This window comes from Lates calcarifer, linkage group LG3 (genome assembly GCF_001640805.2).
Source record: "Lates calcarifer isolate ASB-BC8 linkage group LG3, TLL_Latcal_v3, whole genome shotgun sequence".
In the NCBI taxonomy this organism is placed as follows: Eukaryota; Metazoa; Chordata; class Actinopteri; family Centropomidae; genus Lates; species Lates calcarifer.
This window is the reverse complement of record NC_066835.1, coordinates 13,695,713-13,716,192: the sequence shown is the minus strand read 5'-3', so window position 1 is coordinate 13,716,192 and position 20,480 is coordinate 13,695,713. Positions and strand designations below refer to the sequence as shown.

Genomic DNA, 20,480 nt, shown 5'->3' with positions numbered 1-20,480 from the left:
AAAAATTACACATTTTATTTAGATATTTAGACCAACCTGAAATTAGTCAGTTGCATTTTTGTTAGATTTGTTGTCAATAAATCAATGTAACTGACATTCTTTGTAATAATCATAGTTGTGAAACTGCTCATTTATTTTGTGCAGAATGACCTAAATGTGATGTACCACTCTACTGTAAATCTGCACATTTTTTAAGCCTGGTCTGTGCTGCACTAAATCGCCTCTAATCTTTATCTTAATCTATATGTGGAGTTATTTATAGCTTGGGGCTCTCCGGACAGTGGCTGTGCTTGTGTGAATGTGTGTTTCCACATTATGTACTAAAGTGTGTATGTTTTTTTTTTTTTCGATCATACCATCACTTATATACTTTTTAATGTCTTTAGTACTGCATATTTGTGCAGAGATACAGTATGTGGAAAGGCCTGAGATCATATTAGAGAGGGAAAGGGTCACAAAGGTCCTTTGTTAAATCCTCATATAAATCATGGTATTTTCAGATATACATCGGATATTGAGGATTATGTGCGCAATATTGTGCTTGTATGTGCATATGTGCATTTTGTATCTTTATGTCTGAAGCTGTAAAGTATAGAGAGGATTGTAAATGGCAGAATAATGTTCCTAGATGGATTTTCTTTCCCATCTGTCTCCTCTGTGGTGACATAACAGACCTAAAAAAAAATAAAATCAGGTCTGACAGTGATTGTAATGCCAGCAGGGAAAATGCAACTGTCACTCTGAAAACCTGTGACGGCACTTTTTGTGTGGTATATTGTGATCTAAGTTACTGTGTAGATGAATGGACAGACTCTTTGATGTTTAATTGAGTGGTAACTAACATCACCAATGTGTCTCTGCTAAGATATTGATCTGAACTTGGAGTGGCCCTACAATGAAGTGCTAAAGTCAATTTGATTGAAACCAGAGTGGACTATTAGTCAATCAATGTCTTCCTCTCTTAGTTTCTCTGTCACCATGTTCCCAAACTCTTACACCTCATCGTACACTTCCCTCTCCCAGCTGTAAAATCTGCTGCTGTATCAGCTTGATAACATTTAAATAAAAATGACTTATTAATCTTTATTTCCTTCATCCTCTCTCTGTCTTTATTCTTTTCAGGCTAAAACTCTCCGTAAGTTGATCCAGCAGACGTTTAAGCAGGTAGCCAATCTCAACGACGAGCAGTGCATCCTGAAGTTCTTGGAGATACTTGCTCCAATCTACCGCTATGATAAGGAGTGCTTCAAATGTGCCCTCGGGGTAGGTTTCTTTAATTCTTGCCTCCACTTTACCCTGCCCTGATATACCATGAAAGCTCTGGTTAGTTGTGTTAGGTCGACCCCTGTTGTTAGCATCTGGTATTGCATGTATCAAGGATGTCATGGTACTCTGTCCCACAGAGTGTCTTACAGGCCTCTGATGCGTAAATGACATTTACTTATATTTATCTCCAACTCTTCTCCCCTCCCTTTCCCTCAAATGGTTATTCTATCTCTCCCTTTCCAACTCCAAATCTCTTTTTCACTCGCCACAGTCCAGCTGGGTGATCCAGGTGGAGTTAGCTATCGGGCCAGAGGAAGGGATCAGCTACCTCACTGACAAGGGATCCACAGTGAGTTTTTCCAGGAACACATTGTTATAACACAACCAAGGTTTATCAGCAGCTGGCTTCTACTGATAATGTTCTGCCAAACCAAGTGTTTTAAGGCCCACAGCAGGGAGCACTAACTTCAAGTGAAAGTACAGGCATTGTTTAATTTCTGTTCTTTTTGTTTTGTGTTTCTGTTTTTGTCCCCAGCCTACCCACCTAGCTAATTTTAACCAAGTTCAGTCAATCCAGTATTCGGCTACGGAGGAGAAGGACAGAAAAGGCATGCTACAGGTCAATGTAGCTGGAGCTGCTGAGGTACAACCAATCTGTCCGTCTGCCCAACTGTCTCTCTGTATAAAGTATATGGATTCACTGTCTGCATGTGCTGAACATATTTTTTTAAAGGATAGCATTACAATTTGATGAGTTGTAATAACTCATTTACATTTTAGCCACCTGTTTTCCATTTTCATGTAGTTCCATTCATGTTGGGTGTTTTAACATAACAGGGGAGTACCCACTTCTCCCGCTTCTTTTTACGCATTGTGCTATGGTTTACCCTGCTTCACTCAGAGGTAGAGAATTTCTGCTGTGCCCATTCAAAAGAAGTGAGTGTCTTCTGTGATTTTTAGTATGGTGTGATGTGAAGGTAGAGATTTCAGCAGCAGTAGCCTGTCAAAAATGGAGAGAAAAAAGAGCACAGTCACAACAATGGTGTGTGCTGTGGTTAAACTTGGACCCTGGTGTGATTATGCTGATCCTTGTGGAAAAAAATATGTTTCTGTTGATGGAAATGTACATTTATGTTAAAAAATGATGAGCCTAAAAGAGGCTCTTAATCTTTAATTCTGAGTTGCTTACAGCAAAACCATTTGGTGTCAAAGGTTTGTCAGACTCTTGGCCTTATAGTAGGACAATGATATGGACAGAGCAATGCAAGGTACACCAAGTTCTCTCACTCTCTGGAGGCATTTGTGTTGATATTGTATTAGTCCTGATGACCACTCTGGCCTCTAGTGGACTCTGAAGAACCATAAGTTGTGCCCATTAAGGTGATTAGCTCTATTACTTAGCCCTCTGTGTGTGACTGAGACTGACAAAGAGATTATCTGGGTTTCCATGTATAGACTGCATATAATGGTTCTAATCACAGAGGAATGGTTTCATAACACCTGCTGCTGTACGAGTGGAGTCTTTATGGTATTGAATTGACTTACACACACCCACTATGTGTGAGAGAGAGGAGATTTCCCCTGATGTAAGGAGCAGCTGGAAACCCCCACTGTGCTCTTACGCATAAGAGTGTGCGTGTGTCTTTTGAGATAATGGCTCTTTGTAACAGGCCCTCCACTGTGTGTGTGTGTGTGTGTGTGTGTGTGTGTGTGTGTGTGTGTGTGTGTGTGTGTGTGTGTGTGTGTGCGCGCCTGCACAGCCTCTCACAGTTACAACAGCGTCACTTACCATGGCAGAGAACTTGGCTGACTTGATTGATGGTTACTGTCGGCTCATCTCCATGGAAACTCATTCCTTCATTGTCAGAGTTCAGAAAGGTATGAAGCTGTAGTTTCCTCCTTTTTGCTCAGCTCCTCAGAAAGAAATAGCACAGATGAACATAATTTAAAAAAAAAAACATGAGCTCTACATTTTAATGTTGACAGTGACAATTAACAGCTACAGCATTTATGTTTATGCCATTGATAACATGTTATAAACTCCTGTTTGAAGTCTTGTATGTTCACTGTTCTCCATAATTATCATTCTGATGCTGATGATGTGTGTTTTTGTCCTCTAGAGGGAGAGAGAGCTCTGCCTTCCATCCCAAAGTAAGTACCAGTCCCATTCTTAGTGTTGTTACAGTAAAAAAAACAAAATAATCCGAAGCATTTTTTTGGTCAGAGGTGTAATTAAACAGATTTGTTGTTTGTTGACTGTGTGAGGTAATTTTTGTCAGAATACTAGTCCTGTACTAGTCCTTTTTTTTATGCCAACACCAATGGTAATAGTTATTCAGTCAATGATCATGTGTGTTTTAAAGCTTTAGTACAGCTGTTATGATAGCAGGTCATTATGCAATATAAGTTAGAATATATGTAGTTCCTGTTTTCCAGAACAAGCCACTTTGACGTTTCTATTAGGAAACTTCTTGCGGTAGCATTCTTACAGTGTCATTTTATGCTTGTTCTGCTCAGTACTATGGTTTGAATGCATCTTCTCAACTCATGCTGGTAGAGATCAATTGGGCTGTTTATGTTTATGTTTATGTGGGGCTATTTATTTTTCTGTACTATGTAGATGCATAAATAAATCAAAACCAAAAAGGCCCCACAACCACCCAAGTACTATTTAGCTGTAATGCAACCCTTTTTACTAAAAGCTAATGTGAGTGTTGCATCAGAAAATCTAAACTAGGAAAACCAAATATATTCAGTGTTTTCCTCCAGAATGAGCCTTTTTTTTTTTTTAAGGATTTTTGGCAGCGGGCCTCAGAGCTCATTGTGTTTGTTTATCTGTGACCGTAGCAGCCTTGGGCGTTGGTGTGTCCACCTTTCACTGTCAACTGCTCAGATTCAGAAACTTTTTGCTTACTTTTAGTCATTTCAACTGAAGTCTCCCTCTTCGTTTTTCTTCCTCTCTGTGTCCGTCTCTGGTCAAATAAGGAGATAAGTTTAGGAGCCAAATATTTTCCACTTAGGGTTTTTAAACACTCTGGTAGTCTCCTCCTCTTTCTCTCGGCCTCTCACTCTGACTTTCTCTCTCTCTCTTTGCCCTCTGCCTTTCTTTTTCTCTCTGCCCGTTGTGGTCTGTGATGTAAAGATAGTAGTAGAGCTCAGATGACACAGACAGAGAGAGACCACGGCAATAGGCAGAGAGATAATTGAAACAGTACGTGTTAGTTTACAGATAGTGATAGCAGTATTTCCTTTTTCCATCCTGGGGAGCCCTGAATGTGGAGAACAGTTTCCACTGTTTATTCTTTATAGGAAATCTGATGCTGAAAATTGCTGAAATGTTTTGATTGAACATTGGTATGTTTATTTAGTTTTACCTGAGTGTTAACCTCTTTTACTGTTGTGTGGGTCTTGGCTAATTTACCATACTCTCCCGTTTTTCCCTTTTTTCTAGAGTGTCTAACAATGAGAAGAAGTTAGAGGCAGTCAGGAGTGGAGTAAGAACGATCTCTGTCTCAGGTAAGATAAAGAAATCATACACGCAGACTAACAAATTGACTTGTTTAGGGGTGAGATGAACACAGTGTTAGCTGCTTTGTCTACAACTATTGTCTTTTCTTTCTGTCTTTCCATTTCCTCCAACATCTGTTTTTTCTCTTCGTCATTTTTTTCCTCTTCTCATCTCTCATTGTTTTCTCCTCTGTTGGGACTGCCTCTCCCTCTCTCTCTCTTCATCCCATCCTCTCTGTTCCTTAATTTCTTTTGTTTACTTCCTCTTCTCCCCCCTCGGTCTCTCTCACATCTCCTCCCTCTGCACTCCCTCGCATCCATTCACTCTTTTTTTTTTTTCTTCCTCTTACACTCTGGTTGTCTTTCAACCCCACCCCTTCCTCATTGGCTGAAGACCTAGTGACATCGACACCTCCTAAGCCAACCAAGGCGCGGCGTTTCCTCCTCCCCTTTGTCTTCTGTTCAGATTCGCCACCCAATGGTATCCTCAGCTCTCACTGGACAGTTAGTAGGGGAGCGTATCCACAAAATTGTGATGTGGCGGAATAAAAACACATCATGTTTTTTGGGTAACTCTGCGCACAGATCCCATCCAGAAAAGTCTCAGAGAAGCCACGTAAAACTTATTTTGGCTTCCTTGATCAATTTATATCACTTATTTGTTTCAGAAAAATAATACCCACTCAAAATATTGGCACAAATTTGGCAGCTTTTTTTTTCCTTCAGATTTTTTATGTAAAATTCAGATGGTTTTGTGGATTAGTTACTGAATCCAATCATTTTTAAGGATGCTCTCTTCTACTATACTGTCTTTGTCCTAACCGCTTGGTTGCTTTGACTAATTCAGTCTTACACGAAGGAGCAAACACAATTTAACCACAATAACTGGTTGTGTGTTGCTGCATATAACCAAACCAGTGCTCATTAAAATGACTGGGACGCAAATGAAAAAGACTCTGAGGGATATCTCCTGTAAAACCTGGGGTTTGTGTGTGTTTTTGATGCACTAGTAATTGTTTTTCTTTGCATATGCGACCAGATCTTTAACCTACCTGCTGACAAAGGCTGCTAAAAATTGATATTTTTTTATTTGCCTCCTTGTGAGATGTGACTGGAAGTAGCCACAGAGTAAAATGTTTCTCTCAAGTCTCCCTTCAGCACATGCCTCGCTGTTGAGGTCACAGTTTGGTTATTTTTAATCATTATTTTCAGTGTTTTATGTCAGTTAATTCAAAGAGGCAGAGCTTTATTCGTGGCAGGGTGGCCAAGTGGTTAGAGATCGTTCTTCCATTAAAAGATTTGGGTTCAACCACCAAGTATCTGCCCTGTTAAAGTGTCTCTGAGCAACCACCAGCTCAAGATTGTTGTTCTGTAGCTAAGGAAGATGACACCAAAACTGTTTCTGTTTTAGAAAAAAATAATGTTCATGATAGCGTAAACACATAAAAGTTATGAGGCATTGTGCTTTACCAAAATTCACACCATCTATATACGTGTCCCGCAGTAAGGTTGACATTTTAAGTGGGTCAGAGCATGTCCTCGTGTCTCCATCTGTGGCTTTGGCAGCTCGCAGGACTGCTCAGAGAGTGGATCTGGACAGCAGCTGGTTTGTTGTTAAAACGCTAACAAAGGATCCAGACTTTTTCTTCTGGAGGCTCTAAACGTGACACACAGGCATGGTTGACATACGACTTTTAAAATCTCACATTTTACTTTGAACTACGCTGAGTCCATTGAGCTGACTGTATCTTTATCATTTATTCCACATCAATAGTCACTTTACAAAGAGCATCAGTGGTCATGCTAAAAGTGTAGCCTCAAAAATGAACAAAAATGATCAAAACTCTCCTTCAGGATCTTGAGCTTCTTAAGATGCTCTAAGCCTCCCTCCTCCTAAGAGGGTGGGAGGCAGTTAACCCACAACCATTTGCAAAAGCATTTTAAATAATGATGCTTTTGGGGAGACATAACTAGTGCTGAGGATCCAACCCTGCTCACACACAGGGTATCTGCAATTCTCAAAAAGCTTTAAAAAAATCATTTAATTCAGATATACCTGAGACTGTTTTATCCCTTGCATTCAAATGAACTGATCATCATCCATCCCTCCATTTTCTGATGATTATCCAGGTCCTGGTTGTATTAATTTAATGAATTATATCATTAGAAATTATTGTTATATACTGTTGAGAAATACTGAAATTATGTGATTTAATAATAGGTAATTTTAGTCCATTTTCACTTTAATACTATGGTGCAACAGGTATTAAATTTCTGTCTGTGTGGTTTTTAATAATTCTTAAATTTAAAGCATACTGGAGTGTAAACACTGCCTTACATATTGCTGCTGTTTCCTTGCACTCATTTCATTTTGCTGCACAACATTAATGGAAGTTGTTAACTCAGCTTTTCACCAGAGATATTTTGGATCTTGACTAACTGCTCGCTGAGTGTTTAACTTTGCAGATTCTGCTACATCTCCCGTGTTATTTCAAGGCTTTTCATTCTCTAACCTCTCCTCTCCTCTCTCTTCTCTCCTCTGTTCTGCCTCCTGCTTTTTTCTCTCGCTCCTCCTCCTCCTCCTCCTCTGCTGTCCCGTTTCCTGCATGCTCTCCTGGACCCTGCAGAAGATCTTAGTGGGGATGGTAAAGTTTTGCTGTTGTTTATCAGTCTCTCTGTTGTTCCTTCTTTCTTGTCCTGCTCCACCGACACACTGCACCCTCCTGGGAAAGGGTAGTGTGTGTGTGTTGGTGTGTGTGGGTTGATGTTTATGCATGCGTTTCTCCTTCTTTAACAATAGCTCTGTGTGTTTGTGCTCTATTATGTAAATGTAGTGCGAGTTAGATGATATAAAACGATTCAGAATGTAGTGATTATGTAGTTAAAAGTGTTGTTCCTCATGTTTCAGTGATTGGAAACATGAAGAAATCACCAGTAGCTTTAATGGGTTTGATCTGTTAGAGTGGCTTACTATTTTTTCATATTGTGTTTTAAGATGTTTTTTTTTTTTTGCGTCTGTCTCTATTTGTGATTATTTTGAAAATGGATAACCATTATGTTACCACTAAAATTGAAGTATGTCTGATTTTAACCACAAGATGAACACAAAAAAGCAGAATTTGTAAATTAAGTGGTATTCCTCTTTAAGGGAACTTCTCCAAACCTTTCTCTCTGTGCACACACACGCACATGCACACACACACACACACACACACACACACACACACACACAGAAAGACAGCTACACACATGCAAAATCATGCACACGTGTACTCACATACATTCATGTGCACACAGAGTGGAGTAGGGAGAGGTTTGCTGGATTCGAGAACGGGTGCATTCCTGGCTATAATGGGCTAACTAGATCTCTCTCTCTCACACACAGACACACACACACACACACACACACACACATTTTCCCTCCACTGAAAGCAGAAAGAGACAGAGTTAGACCAGTCAAACTTAGAAAACATTGATTCTTCAGAACAAATCTCAAACCACAAGGTACTGACTATACAGCAATGGACCTCACAGTACAAACTATCAGTGTAAGCTGCAGATTTCAAGGCAACAAATAATTTCAAAAAGATCTGGAAAATCAGCTGGAAACATTTGGTTAAGGCTCATATGGAAATGCTGATAAGCCTGGCTGTGGGGAGAAGAAAAATTAAACTGTGTTTTATCAAATAAATAATGACTGATGAAAACCACCTTTTACTAATGTCATGTTGTTCATGATCAGTCTATCAAGTTAAATTTTAGTAGCAGCAAAACAAACTAGGCAGAGCTGTTGTTTTTATTCCAACTCTTGTTTTTTGAGGAACAGGCTTTCATTTCCTCTCATGTGAACTATAAATCAAAAACAGCAGTGGTTTAGTAAAAGTCATGCCTGTTTGATTAAAAGTTTACACTTTTTCCAACCACTTCTGTTATTGGCTACTGTACATGTAAAGTATGTAGCAGTAATAATAGCTAGAACTTAAGCTAACAGTGTTTCATTCATCTTGCCCTTAAAGGAGTAGTTGGATATTTTGGGAAATAGATGAGTAGATTGGAACATCGACACCACTTTCATGTCTGTCACGTCTGTAAATATGAAACTACAGCCAGTAGCCAGTTAGCTTAGCTTAGCATAAATACTGGGAGCAGAGGGAAACGGCTAACCTGGCTCTATTTAAAGACTGATCAAGATATAACATGTTTCGCTTTAGCTATTTTAACCTGTAGACAGAGCCAGGCTATTTGTTTTCCTTCGTGTCCAGTGTTTGTGCTAAGCTAAGCTAAGCTAACTGCTTCCTGGTTTAATTGAATCAAAGTCCTCATCTAAGTCTCAGCAAGTGAGTGAAAAAAGCACACTTATAAAAATGCTGAACTATTGATTTAGGCACTAATATAATAATAGTGAGCTATTTACAGTCTCATTTGCATTGGTAGATATCCAGTGTTTTATTTTTTAATCAGCCTCCTTTACATTAACTGCTATACAGCTGGCCAGTAGTGCTTTCCACAGCTTATCCTACATGGCAAGTTGTAGGAAAATCTCTTGAGAAAATCAGCCACAGGCTTAAGAAAAGGATTTCTGATAAATTTGGGGACACGTTCCCACAGAGCCTGATAAATCCCAAGCAGAGCTGTGAGGGGAGTGTTTAGGATGGCAGATGTTTGACTCTCGTTTCCAACAGCTGAGTCTGCACACTGATTTTATTTTAAACACCACCATCTGGTCAGGATAGACATGGTCCATCTTTGCCTCTTTTTTTTCCTGCTGGCTCTTCTCTCTTCTTCCCCTTGTCTCTCTGTCTGATTTTACACAGATTTGATCCTAAATGCTACCATCTGCTTACATGGCTAGACGCTAGACACACTATCTCTTTCTCCTCTCTGTGTCTCTCTATCTCTTTCTGTTTTACTCTTCTGTCCTGTTTTCTGTTTCGTTTTCTACTTGACTCTCTTAAACTCTCTCCTTTCTGTCTTTGTTTCCATCACCACCACAGCTACTCCCTGCACCCCAGCTGCTCTCACACAGACAGATATGCACAACACATGCTCAGCTGACATTCTCCGCCAAGTGTGTGTGTGTGTGAGAGAGAGAGAAAGAGAGAGGGAGAGGAGCTACGTGGGTGTTGCTTTGGGCAGGAGTTGTCGAAACAGAGTTCGTTTTAAGAGTTAGCTGCTTTATTTTAAAGTTTTTTGCGCAGTTTTGTTTTTTCGTGCGCATGTGTTTGACTGTATCAGGGACCCTTCGTACCATAGTAGATGGTAAATTGAGCAACGTGCACAATTGTTTTGTTTGTGTATTTATGTTATTTTAGACAAATGCCTGTGTGTGTTTTTTCTGATCGCTTGTGTGTGTGTATAATGTTACAGAGACCGATGACTATGCAGAGATAGTTGATGAAGAGGACACATACACCATGCCCTCCAGTAAGTAACCCATTCCCTCTCGTCTTTCAGCCTCATCTACCAACTAAAATATTTGTACTAAAGGAGTCGGCTTCTGTTGCACTGGCACAAGAGGACTATGAAGTAACTGTTACACTGTTATTCTTCTGTCAAATGCTCATGCTCTCAAACAAACATTAATTTCGTTCTGCTAGCTAATGAAATGAGTGTGGTGTGAGTGTTTTCCAAGAAACACACTCACATAAGGAGCTGGAGAAGTTGCATTAGACTGCATTAGGTAGCAGCTAATCAAATTCAGGCCAGTTTCTCTGCCTTATATAAACAGTAGAGACCCTGGCTGGAGGTCACAGAGCTAGTAGTAGAGATAGTCTATACATGTGGTTCATAGAGGGACATTACATCTGTCAAATACATTCACATGTTAGTAAAAGCCCCTGAATGTGCTGGTAAGTTTGGCTACAGCCTTGTTAATAATGGTGGTCTCAGCCCTGTGTTCCAATATTTTGTAAGTAGATGTTTTGGCCTGTGCAGTTTACTCATGTATTTGACTGTGGGGCCAACTTTGAAAATGGACTGTGTTCCTCTTTCCTCCCACAGTCTTTTTCTATCTTTCCCCGTCTTGCTATATTTGTCCAGCTTTATTTCTTTGTCTCTTTCGCTTGGCTTTTTTTGTTCTCTAAGCAGACTTCCGACATATTTTCCTTCTCCGTGACTGAGCTTGTCTGTGTGTTCATGTCACACTCTCTGCTCTATGTATAAAATGAAGCAGTATAACAGTAACAGCTTTAAAACAGGTCTATCTCTTAATCATTCTCTGTCAGTATCAGTTCAGTTTTTTCATTCATTCACTTATTTATTGACTAAACATTTGATAAAGAATTAAATGGGTCAGTTGCCTTTGTCTCTATATGTGCGCATTTGTGTTTTCTGAGCTATTTTCAATCTTAAAGCAGCTGTCTGGCTCTCCCCCTCTCTTCATCTCTCTTTCTTCCTCTTTCTCCCATCGCCAACACAGTGAGCTATGGAGTAGTTGAAGGTAAAATTGCCTGCCTCTGTCTCATTCTGTCCTACCAAAATGCCTTGATTTTTCAAGTTTCTTTTCATTTATGTTTTTCTTTGCCGGGCACTTGTATAAATTATAGGAACAGATTTGCGTCATTTTCCTGCCCCATTAAAACTTTATTTATTTATTTTTATTCCATTAAAACAATACCCATTGATTTACATGAGTTACTGGCTTTTTTAGTAGTTGGGAACCAGTGTAGGATGTTTTATTTCACCATTAGTACCTGGCAAAGAAAAATACAAAGACTCAAGGTCTACTCTAATATCCAGTTTGTTGTTGACTTGTGGTCGTTGGTGTTTTTGTAGACTGCAGTTCATTTGGGTCTGGTGTTGGAAATGAAAGAGAGGGCCAATCCATGAACAATGCAATTATTTTATTAATCCTTAAATCAGAATTGGGAAACAAGTTAAACCATCTCACAATAATTTGCATTGTTTGTTGGCTTGGTTCTCATGTCACCATCATGTTGGTTGTGACATTTTTATGCCTTTACTGTGATTTAGTATTATGGTTATGTTTTGTTTTTGTTTTTTTTTTTTTCTTTTTCCTGAGTTCTCTGTGGGTTCTTTTCGTTTGAAGCAGTTATTAATTTCCTGCAAGTAAATAGCAGTGTGGATTGATTGCAGTAAATCTCCATGTAAAGGAATGTGCTTTGGTTATACTCTTGGCGTTTGTGATTTTACTGTGTTTATCTTTTAGTTCAGTCAAGTAGCTAACTTCATGATGATCGATCTCCTGCATAAAACTCAGTTTTTTGCCCATTTTTGCTATAGTTGGTTGGCAGCTGACATTAATGCACCGCTGAAGAAATGTTTCATAACCTTCTCTGCAAGGCAGAAATATTGATAACACATAAATGTCAAAGTGAAAATGTGGAAGCTTGTGGATGTCAGTTGCAAAAACAAAACCATTAATTTGAATTCTTTTGGACATATTCACCAAGTATAAATAGTTTATTCAAAATCGACAGACTTCAGATCCAGGGTATCAGTTTATGTCTGTCTGTCACAGATCCAGGCACAGGCCTTCTTGATGTTTACATGTAGAGAGTGCTCCAGGTTTTTTTCTCAATTAATAATCTTATTCAGAAGTATGTGTTTATGTGCAGTCCTCTTGTCTATGTCAGTACAGGGTGAAACAGAAATGAAAATGGGACTCTGGTGTGCATGTAAACACAGCATTTATGGTCTTTACATTTTCCTGTTAAATGGGTTTACTGTATGTTGGTATGTTTGTTTGGCAGTGTGCATGTTAAGTCAAGGTTTGTGTAGTTTGAGGTGTTTGGGGAAGAGAATTTACTCTGGATTTACATACCTGTGGTTACAGTGTATTTGCATAAATTACATATTAATGGTTTATTTTAGTACAGCCCTATTACCAGTGGATGGGGTTTACCAAAAAGGACAATATTAATTTGACTGCTAGAAAATTTGAAATAATTTTCAAGTATCTTAAAACTTTTAACTATTTTCTCTCTTAAGTAACATTTACCTGATACCATCCAAATTGTCTTGTCCTGGTAAGCCCCGTCCGTGTGGTCTAAGAGAGAAGCATGTGAAAAGTGATGGGTCCTTCCAGTGTTTCCAGTGTATGGAAAACAGCAGGTGAATGTTACTCTTTCTACTTCTTTTTTCTTTTCTTTTCTCCTCCTCCTTACCTCTCTCAGCGCGGGACTATGAAATCCAGAGGGACAGGATAGAGTTAGGTCGCTGCATTGGAGAGGGTCAGTTTGGAGATGTGCACCAAGGAGTTTATAACAGCCCGGTATGTAGACATGCACATACAAACATTCAATTAAACGTATCAAATGCACACCAATAAATAACTAGACAGTTTTGTTATCTGACAGTCATCTCATTATCCTGCTGAAACGAACCATTAAAATGAAAAATTTTATATATTCTCAAGTGTGCATTTTAGCAATAAGTGTAAATATCAGATTATCTGTATCCATATCTCTCACAGCATTGTATCACTACTAATCCGCTAACTTGTGCGCTGTGTGTTGTGCAGGACAAACCGGCTCTACCTGTCGCCATTAAGACCTGTAAGAACTGTACCTCAGACAGTGTCAGAGAAAAGTTCCTACAGGAAGCATGTAAGACCACACTGTATTTTTAGTGTGTGAGAGTGTGTGTATTGACTTGACCTACAAGAAAACTATGACTCATTTCTCACATGCTGAGGTTTATACGTGTGAATGAGTGTGTGGTTGCACTTTCTCTGCAGTGACAATGCGTCAGTTTGACCACCCTCACATTGTCAAGCTGATCGGAGTGATCACAGAGAACCCGGTGTGGATCATCATGGAGCTCTGCACTCTCGGAGAGGTACGCTTGAGGCTCTGTGTGCTCTTTGTGCAGAAGAAAGTTTGTTACACCTCTTGTCGGTACATGAAGGAAGCTGTGTGTGGGGACATGCATCGATATCCACTATCAGTAGTGTTTCATCTTCCTCCCTCTCTCTTGTCTGTCCACAGTTGCGTTCATTCCTTCAGGTGAGGAAGTACAGTCTGGACCTGGCCACTCTCATTCTTTTTGCCTACCAGCTTAGTACGGCGCTTGCCTATCTGGAGAGCAAACGCTTTGTACACAGGTAAACATACACAAGCATGCACACACAAAAGATTAGATAGACTCTGATTTAAGAAGAAGTCTTGGCTCAGATTATGTGTTTGCATTGGATTCACATTATTTTTATTACCAGAGATCATATAAAGATTTTTACTAGACACTCACTCAGGCACTCATCATTTTGCATCATCACTGGCAAGTGCAGTGTTGCATAAGTGTAACGTTCACATCCATCAAAGGCAAAACATTGCATCATGGGACGCTACGTTTGTGGTTCTGTTGTGTGAATGTTTGAGGGCAACACATGCTGCATAGATTTTATATTTAAAATTCACTCAAAATAAAGTGATGTAAATATGGAATCTTTTTCAAACACAGCACATCTCTCGTCTTCTTCAATGGATACTTAGCATCAAAGAAATGACAGTAAACAACTATGACACAGCTGTTTTTGCCTCGTAGGGACATCGCAGCCCGTAATGTGCTGGTCTCCTCGGTCGACTGTGTGATGCTCGGAGACTTTGGTCTGTCACGATACATGGAGGACAGCTCTTACTACAAAGGTAATGAAACACCTGCACACTAAAACCCACACACACATCAATACACAGCTTTGTTCTGACATATAACATCGATTCATTAATATTTCAAATGGATTCAAGACGGTTTTTAATGTCCTAACCTTCCCCTTTGGTATATGTTACCACCTAAACACTACAGACAGACATTGGTTTGTTTCATGCTGTTGGTTAAGAGAAGTGAGCGGTGCTGACCTGAGACCAGTCTGTGTTTCAGTTTTGTGTGCCATTGCCAGTCTTTTCTAGTTGGTTGTACTTGTACCACCATCTACTGGTGACATCAGGCTACTACAGTTCACTTTAGTTCCTTCTCATTTCTAACCTTCTAATTGGTGGATGCAAAATTGACCATTAATTCAATTAAGTTACAGATTTATTTTATCTATAAAAAACGCTCTGTAGTCTAGATAATCTTGAATCCGCAGACAACTTGTAGTGAACTATATCTCTCTTTGTTTCAGCTTCTAAAGGTAAACTTCCTATCAAGTGGATGGCACCTGAATCTATCAACTTCAGAAGATTCACCTCTGCCAGTGATGTCTGGATGTTTGGTGAGTTACCGGAAAAATGTTTTTACAGTCCATCATCTGTGAAACAGTCTTTCACCACACTATTTCATCCAGAGCTGCCTATATCTAGGGTATGTAGAGTTGTTTCTGAGTGTCTTTGTCTGACAGTTGTGTTTTTGTCAGTCACTTTCTGTCTTAAACAAAATCTGCCTGTTTGTGTCTGCATCTCTGCAGGTGTGTGCATGTGGGAGATCTTGATGTACGGCATCAAGCCCTTCCAGGGGGTGAAGAACAACGACGTGATTGGCAGGATAGAGAACGGTGAGCGACTGGCTATGCCTCCTCAGTGCCCGCCCACCCTCTACAGTTTGATGACCAAGTGTTGGTCGTATGACCCCAGCAAGAGGCCGCGATTCACCGAACTCAAAACACAGCTCAGGTGATGATGTGTTTTTGTTTGTGTGCGTGTTTGTGCACATGTCTGTTGAAACAAGTGGAAAAACAAGATGTTGGAAGATACACCTGTTAAGATGAAAAAGTAGACAGTTAATTAAGATGAAGTCTGTCTTTTAATTGTGAGTAAAATCAAATATTAACACATTAGCGTTTGTGTATAATTTGTGTAGCACCATACTGGAGGAGGAGAAGCTTCAACAAGAGGAGAGACTTCGAATGGAGATGAGGAGACAAGTCACCGTGTCCTGGGACTCTGGAGGGTCTGATGAGGCTCCGCCTAAGGTAAGACTCAGTGACTCTCTCATGGACCCATTTGAATTTCTGTTTCTGTTTCTGTTTCTGTTTCTCATTTTACTGTTGTTTATTAATATATTATAGGAAACAGAAACAAACTTATCTTTCTGTCTGTAGCCCAGTAGACCAGGTTACCCCAGTCCTCGCTCCAGTGAGGGTTTCTTCTCCAGCCCCCAACACAACCACTTTCCGGTAAAGCCACACACACACACACACACACACACACACACACACACATGAAAAAATGGATTTCAGATTTCAGGACTCTGCAGCTTACAGGAACATCGTGCAATCCACTGAGAAACAAAAACACTACTGGTACTCATTTAGGAAAAATAAACAGTATTAATCACAGAAGCAAATATACATTGCTGGACATGTTCAAGGAGAGGAGCTTCAGTGTCTTCTCTACTGTGTGTTTTACTACTTTCTTATTTGTTGTTGTAACTGTAAATTAACATAAACATTAAACCCTGATGATATATGGTTTAATATATATACAAGTTTTTTTCCTATTCAGGTCATCTTACAATATTAGAGAAAAGTCTGCAAAGATAAATGATTATGCAAGAGAAAATGTGTCCTGGTAGAGGCTGGGTGGTGTGGCAATCACGAAAAAAACAAAACCTAACCCTGATTAAGCTCCCTAAATCCAGTGAAGAGGATAATGTCTGGAAAAAGTGAAGGAAAAGTATTAAATTAAAAAGAAAGATACATTAACCACAACTAACAATTAATAATACTAATAACAATAATAATTAAAAACAAATCAGTAAATTTCAGTACTCCAGAACTGGAAAAATACCTTGTCATTCTAGTCAGTCATCTTGGTCTCTCATCACAACCCAGTAAAGTTAGCGTTGAGTCTGACTAAAGTCACTGTGTTGGAAAGACAGGGAGCGTGTGTGCTGCATGTGTCAAAGTCAGAAAGAGAGAGAGTCAGAAGAGACTTCCAGTGCAGTTATTCCTCTCCTCATAAACCGAGTAGACAGCAGGCATTTCCTGTAGTGCTAAAAGCCACTCACACACACACACACACACACACACACACACACACACACACACACACACACACACACCACACACTCACAAACTCACAAATCAAAGCCGTTCTTCAGCTTTTATGGCAATAAGCTGCTCCCTCTCCCCTGTCCTTATAAGGAGTGTATAATTTTAACTGCTGTTTAAGTCAAACTTGATCACATCATAGAGTAACATCTGTATATTACGGTAACATGTTTTACACGCTGGACTTCAGCTGAAATACTCACAAGATTCTTTGACGTCCTGTAACAAATCATGGCTTATTATTGAACATATTTTGTTATTATTTAATATTATAGCAATATTTGTATGTATGAATATAAGTATTGTTATTTGATCAAATTCTACTATGATTTCCAAACTTGTCCTGTGTATCTGCTTTAAGTTTGAATATATATATATATATATATATATATATATGTACACACACACACACAATATTGTCTTTTTTAGTCACCAAGGCAGGGAAAGTGAGGGAATTTGATGTATTCTCAAAGGAAATTTAATATAATTTACACATTGCACTGTTTGTTCATTACATTATTAATGTTATGTTGTTGTTCTCTCTGTCCTGTCCATCTCTTTCTTTCTCTCTCTCTGTCTATCCACACCCAGCCATCAGCCCACGGTGGTGTAGGTGGAGTAGGAAGCAGCTTCCCTCCTACCGATTCCTGGAATCAGCACAGACCTGAACACACTGCGCTGTGGAGCTCGAACATGGAGGTACACGTTTCACTCGAATCATGAACATGCACCACAATGTGCCTGGATTTTCTGTCTACCTTTCGCTTGAAACCTGAATAATCAAAGCCTCATGATGAATCACTGCAAAAAAGACAGAGAAATGTAAATAAATGGTAAAGGAAAGTTAGTGTTTAGTACATGAATGCAAATTAAAGTTGACTGAAAATGTTGAACATGTCTTATTCAGCTGGCAGCTGAACCTAACACGAGCTAGCTCCTCAAATTTCATTCAGTAATGTAATTAACTTTTCATTTCGATTAAACAGAACAGGTTACTTTACAGTAGTGAGGTGCTGGCACTTCTACCACGTGAAGTTGTTATTTCAAGCAGACCACAGTGGGCTCTGTGCAGGGGAATAAAGTAGCAGCAGTCAGGAAAATGTTTAAAATGGCTACTTGATCCCTGAGATTATTTTTATTAGCCTCTCTATTTTAGTTCTTTCATTGTGACACTGTTTAATCACTCAGTGAGTTGATCAATAATTTTGTTGTTCTTAACTGGTTTTTATCCAGTTCTTAGTTTTTGACAAAATTGCAAATATTTGACTTTATAATGTTTTATGTAGTATGACTACATTTTAAAGAGAAACAGCATTACGGCATATTTAAGCAGCCATGTTGTCTACAGGACAGTGGATGTGTTGGCCAGGCTATGATGGAGGAGAGGCTGATGATGCAGCAACAACAGATGGAAGATGACCAGCGGTGGCTGGAGCAGGAGGAGAGCTTCATGGTAACACTCATAAACACATGCAAACACAGAAATATTCATACGCAGGCAATTCTTTACAGTTTTTGTCTGTGGACTGTTGCCAGAAAAATCTCCTCTAAAAGGGAAATTCTGCTATTTTTCAACATGGCTGCCAGTTTGACTATGAGTCTTGCAAACTTTGCACTCGTCTTCTCCATTTTCAGCTTGACGGCTGATCAAACTGGCTGTCTATTCACCAGCACATACTGGCTTTATTTATACGTGTGAGGATTTTGATGAAGCATGTGTGCTTGCTAAAGGAGCACAGATGAACAAAAGAAGATGTGTTTAAGTTATTCTCTTCCACAGAGATTCAAGAAATCATGAAAAAAGTGCAATAGCTGAGTATCAAATGGTCTGTCATCTGTTTATTTTATGCGTTATTATAGAATTGATCTGCAATAGGCTGTTTTGTGCAAGTGGGACACAGCTCCACCTACTGGCAGCTGAAAAAGAGTGGTTTTAACGGCACTGAGAAACGTAGAAATTGATATAATTCTAGATAAATTCCTGACATAAAAAAACATGAATCTACAGTTTAAGGTCAGTGGCTGATAGAATCGTTCTTAAATTGTGTTTTTGATTGTGTTTCTTTGGTGAAGCAGCTAAGTGGGGCTAGCCCCACACAAGTGCCCTGTGTGTGGAAAAACAACAGCTCACATGCCCAGAGCCTTTGGCAAAGGAGGTGGCACAAATCTGATGCCAAGTGGGGCTCACAGCCTGTGGCACCACTGCTATTTAATAAGCTGATTGCCAAGAAATGTTGTCGTCACCATGAACAACGTGGACACGGCATTACTTAACAAGTGAACTTAAAAGTATGCACAAACAAACTAAAGTAGGAAAATCTTCTGAAAGACAAATAGAATAAAAGATCTGGAGGAGAATCACATATATTAGTAATACAAACCACTGGATGTTATAAAAGTGTCGTGGCTGACAGTATGCATCAACAGAGACTGCAAATGTCTAAATGTAGACATGAAAAGTTGGTTTGGTCTGCACTTTTTCCCTGCAGTAAACCATCTCTACGTTTATCATTGTTGCCAGATGAGCTGAAGAATATCTTTTTCAGATTTCTGAACTGGCTCAGCTGTCCTTTGATTTATCTCATCAGACACAGAAATATCCCCAAAAGGAGCCAAATCACTGCCTTTGCAAAACAAATCTGTTTTTCTTCTCTCTTCAGGTCAGGTTGCTTTTCCTCTTGCCCTGATGGGCTGTTTTGAGCCAGGAGTAGGAGAAGGAAAAACACATATGAGTGATGAGTGTTGGAAGCGATGTCCCCTCTCTTTATCTATTATTCTTTTTACTGGTAAATCTGGTACTTATCAGCCTGCCATGTTTGAGAGGCACATTTATTGCTTTACAGAACAGGAAATCTCTCAGGGTTGACCTGGCAGACTGAATTGCTAATGTCTTTTTCTGGATTGTGTGTTTTTCGTGATGCACCAGTTCTTCTCTGCACCCACCTTCACAAACTAGGGAGTGAGACTCATTTATTTCAGCTAGGATGCAAAATAGCACCCACTGGTCAGTGGCTAAACCAATTCCTGTGAGGGAAAGATCCCTCACAGGAATTAAAAATATCATATTATTTGATGACTTCTTCCAGTAATAGAAAGACTCATTATCAACCACAGTCCTTACAGTTGATACATATAAGAGGGACAAATGAACAACCGCTGCACAGGAATTTCTTTCTATTCCCCTCCATGTAGCTCCACTTTTAGACCACAAGTCCCTTTATGCAAACAAGAAAGTTACTGTGGTGAATTCAAAGTTTCTGCTCATCTAATCTGATAATGTCACGGTTCTCGTAGCTGAAAACAGAGTCAGAGACTGAACTAAGTGTCACTGACAGTCAGTTGTGACACTCAGCTGATTTAACCACAGAGACAGATTGTGAGTTATTTTACAAGGAAGTGTGGTTTCTGAACTTCATGTAGATTATAGCCCACTGTCTCCAGTCAAGGAATTTGTGTCTATTACAATCACAATCAGTGTGCAGACAATATTACAAAAGGCATTTTTAGGCCATTTTCATGCCTTGGTATTAGTATGGAGTATTTTTGACACACATGGCCAAAGACTTAGTGGTTTTAGAAAGACTCCTCAGCTCCTTGTCCCTGCCAGGAACTCTTAAGTAACACCTAAAGTTTTGCATAAACAGCCATAAAATTGCATTGAAACAATTTTAAATAACAGATTTTAGTGTGAAATTTAGGGTTTGTATTTATCTAATTGCTCAAAGTAAAAGTGCTAAGAGAAAAGTGAAAATACTCATTT

General features: G+C 39.3%; 1 protein-coding gene across 50 annotated transcripts in view; it reads left to right on the top strand.

Annotated features, from left to right (window-relative positions):
- Positions 1–20,480, top strand: part of ptk2aa (protein tyrosine kinase 2aa) — a 64,542-nt gene that overhangs the window by 36,457 nt on the left and 7,605 nt on the right. For 5 of the 50 annotated variants that reach the window (XM_051067155.1, XM_051067190.1, XM_051067197.1 and 2 more), the window contains 13 exons: positions 10,141–10,197; positions 11,192–11,212; positions 12,909–13,006; positions 13,256–13,340; positions 13,472–13,572; positions 13,722–13,837; positions 14,278–14,378; positions 14,855–14,944; positions 15,137–15,341; positions 15,529–15,640; positions 15,770–15,844; positions 17,312–17,419; positions 18,069–18,173. In XM_051067155.1, the coding sequence (XP_050923112.1) occupies positions 10,141–10,197; positions 11,192–11,212; positions 12,909–13,006; positions 13,256–13,340; positions 13,472–13,572; positions 13,722–13,837; positions 14,278–14,378; positions 14,855–14,944; positions 15,137–15,341; positions 15,529–15,640; positions 15,770–15,844; positions 17,312–17,419; positions 18,069–18,173 (1,274 nt within the window). Of the gene's footprint in view, positions 1–1,122; positions 1,264–1,537; positions 1,616–1,801; positions 1,910–3,026; positions 3,145–3,386; positions 3,418–4,397; positions 4,621–4,717; positions 4,783–5,167; positions 5,255–7,400; positions 7,419–9,836; positions 10,033–10,140; positions 10,198–11,191; positions 11,213–12,908; positions 13,007–13,255; positions 13,341–13,471; positions 13,573–13,721; positions 13,838–14,277; positions 14,379–14,854; positions 14,945–15,136; positions 15,342–15,528; positions 15,641–15,769; positions 15,845–17,311; positions 17,420–18,068; positions 18,174–20,480 lie in introns of those variants that run through there. The other 45 variants (XM_051067142.1, XM_051067186.1, XM_051067195.1 and 42 more) reach the window with 27 other exon arrangements.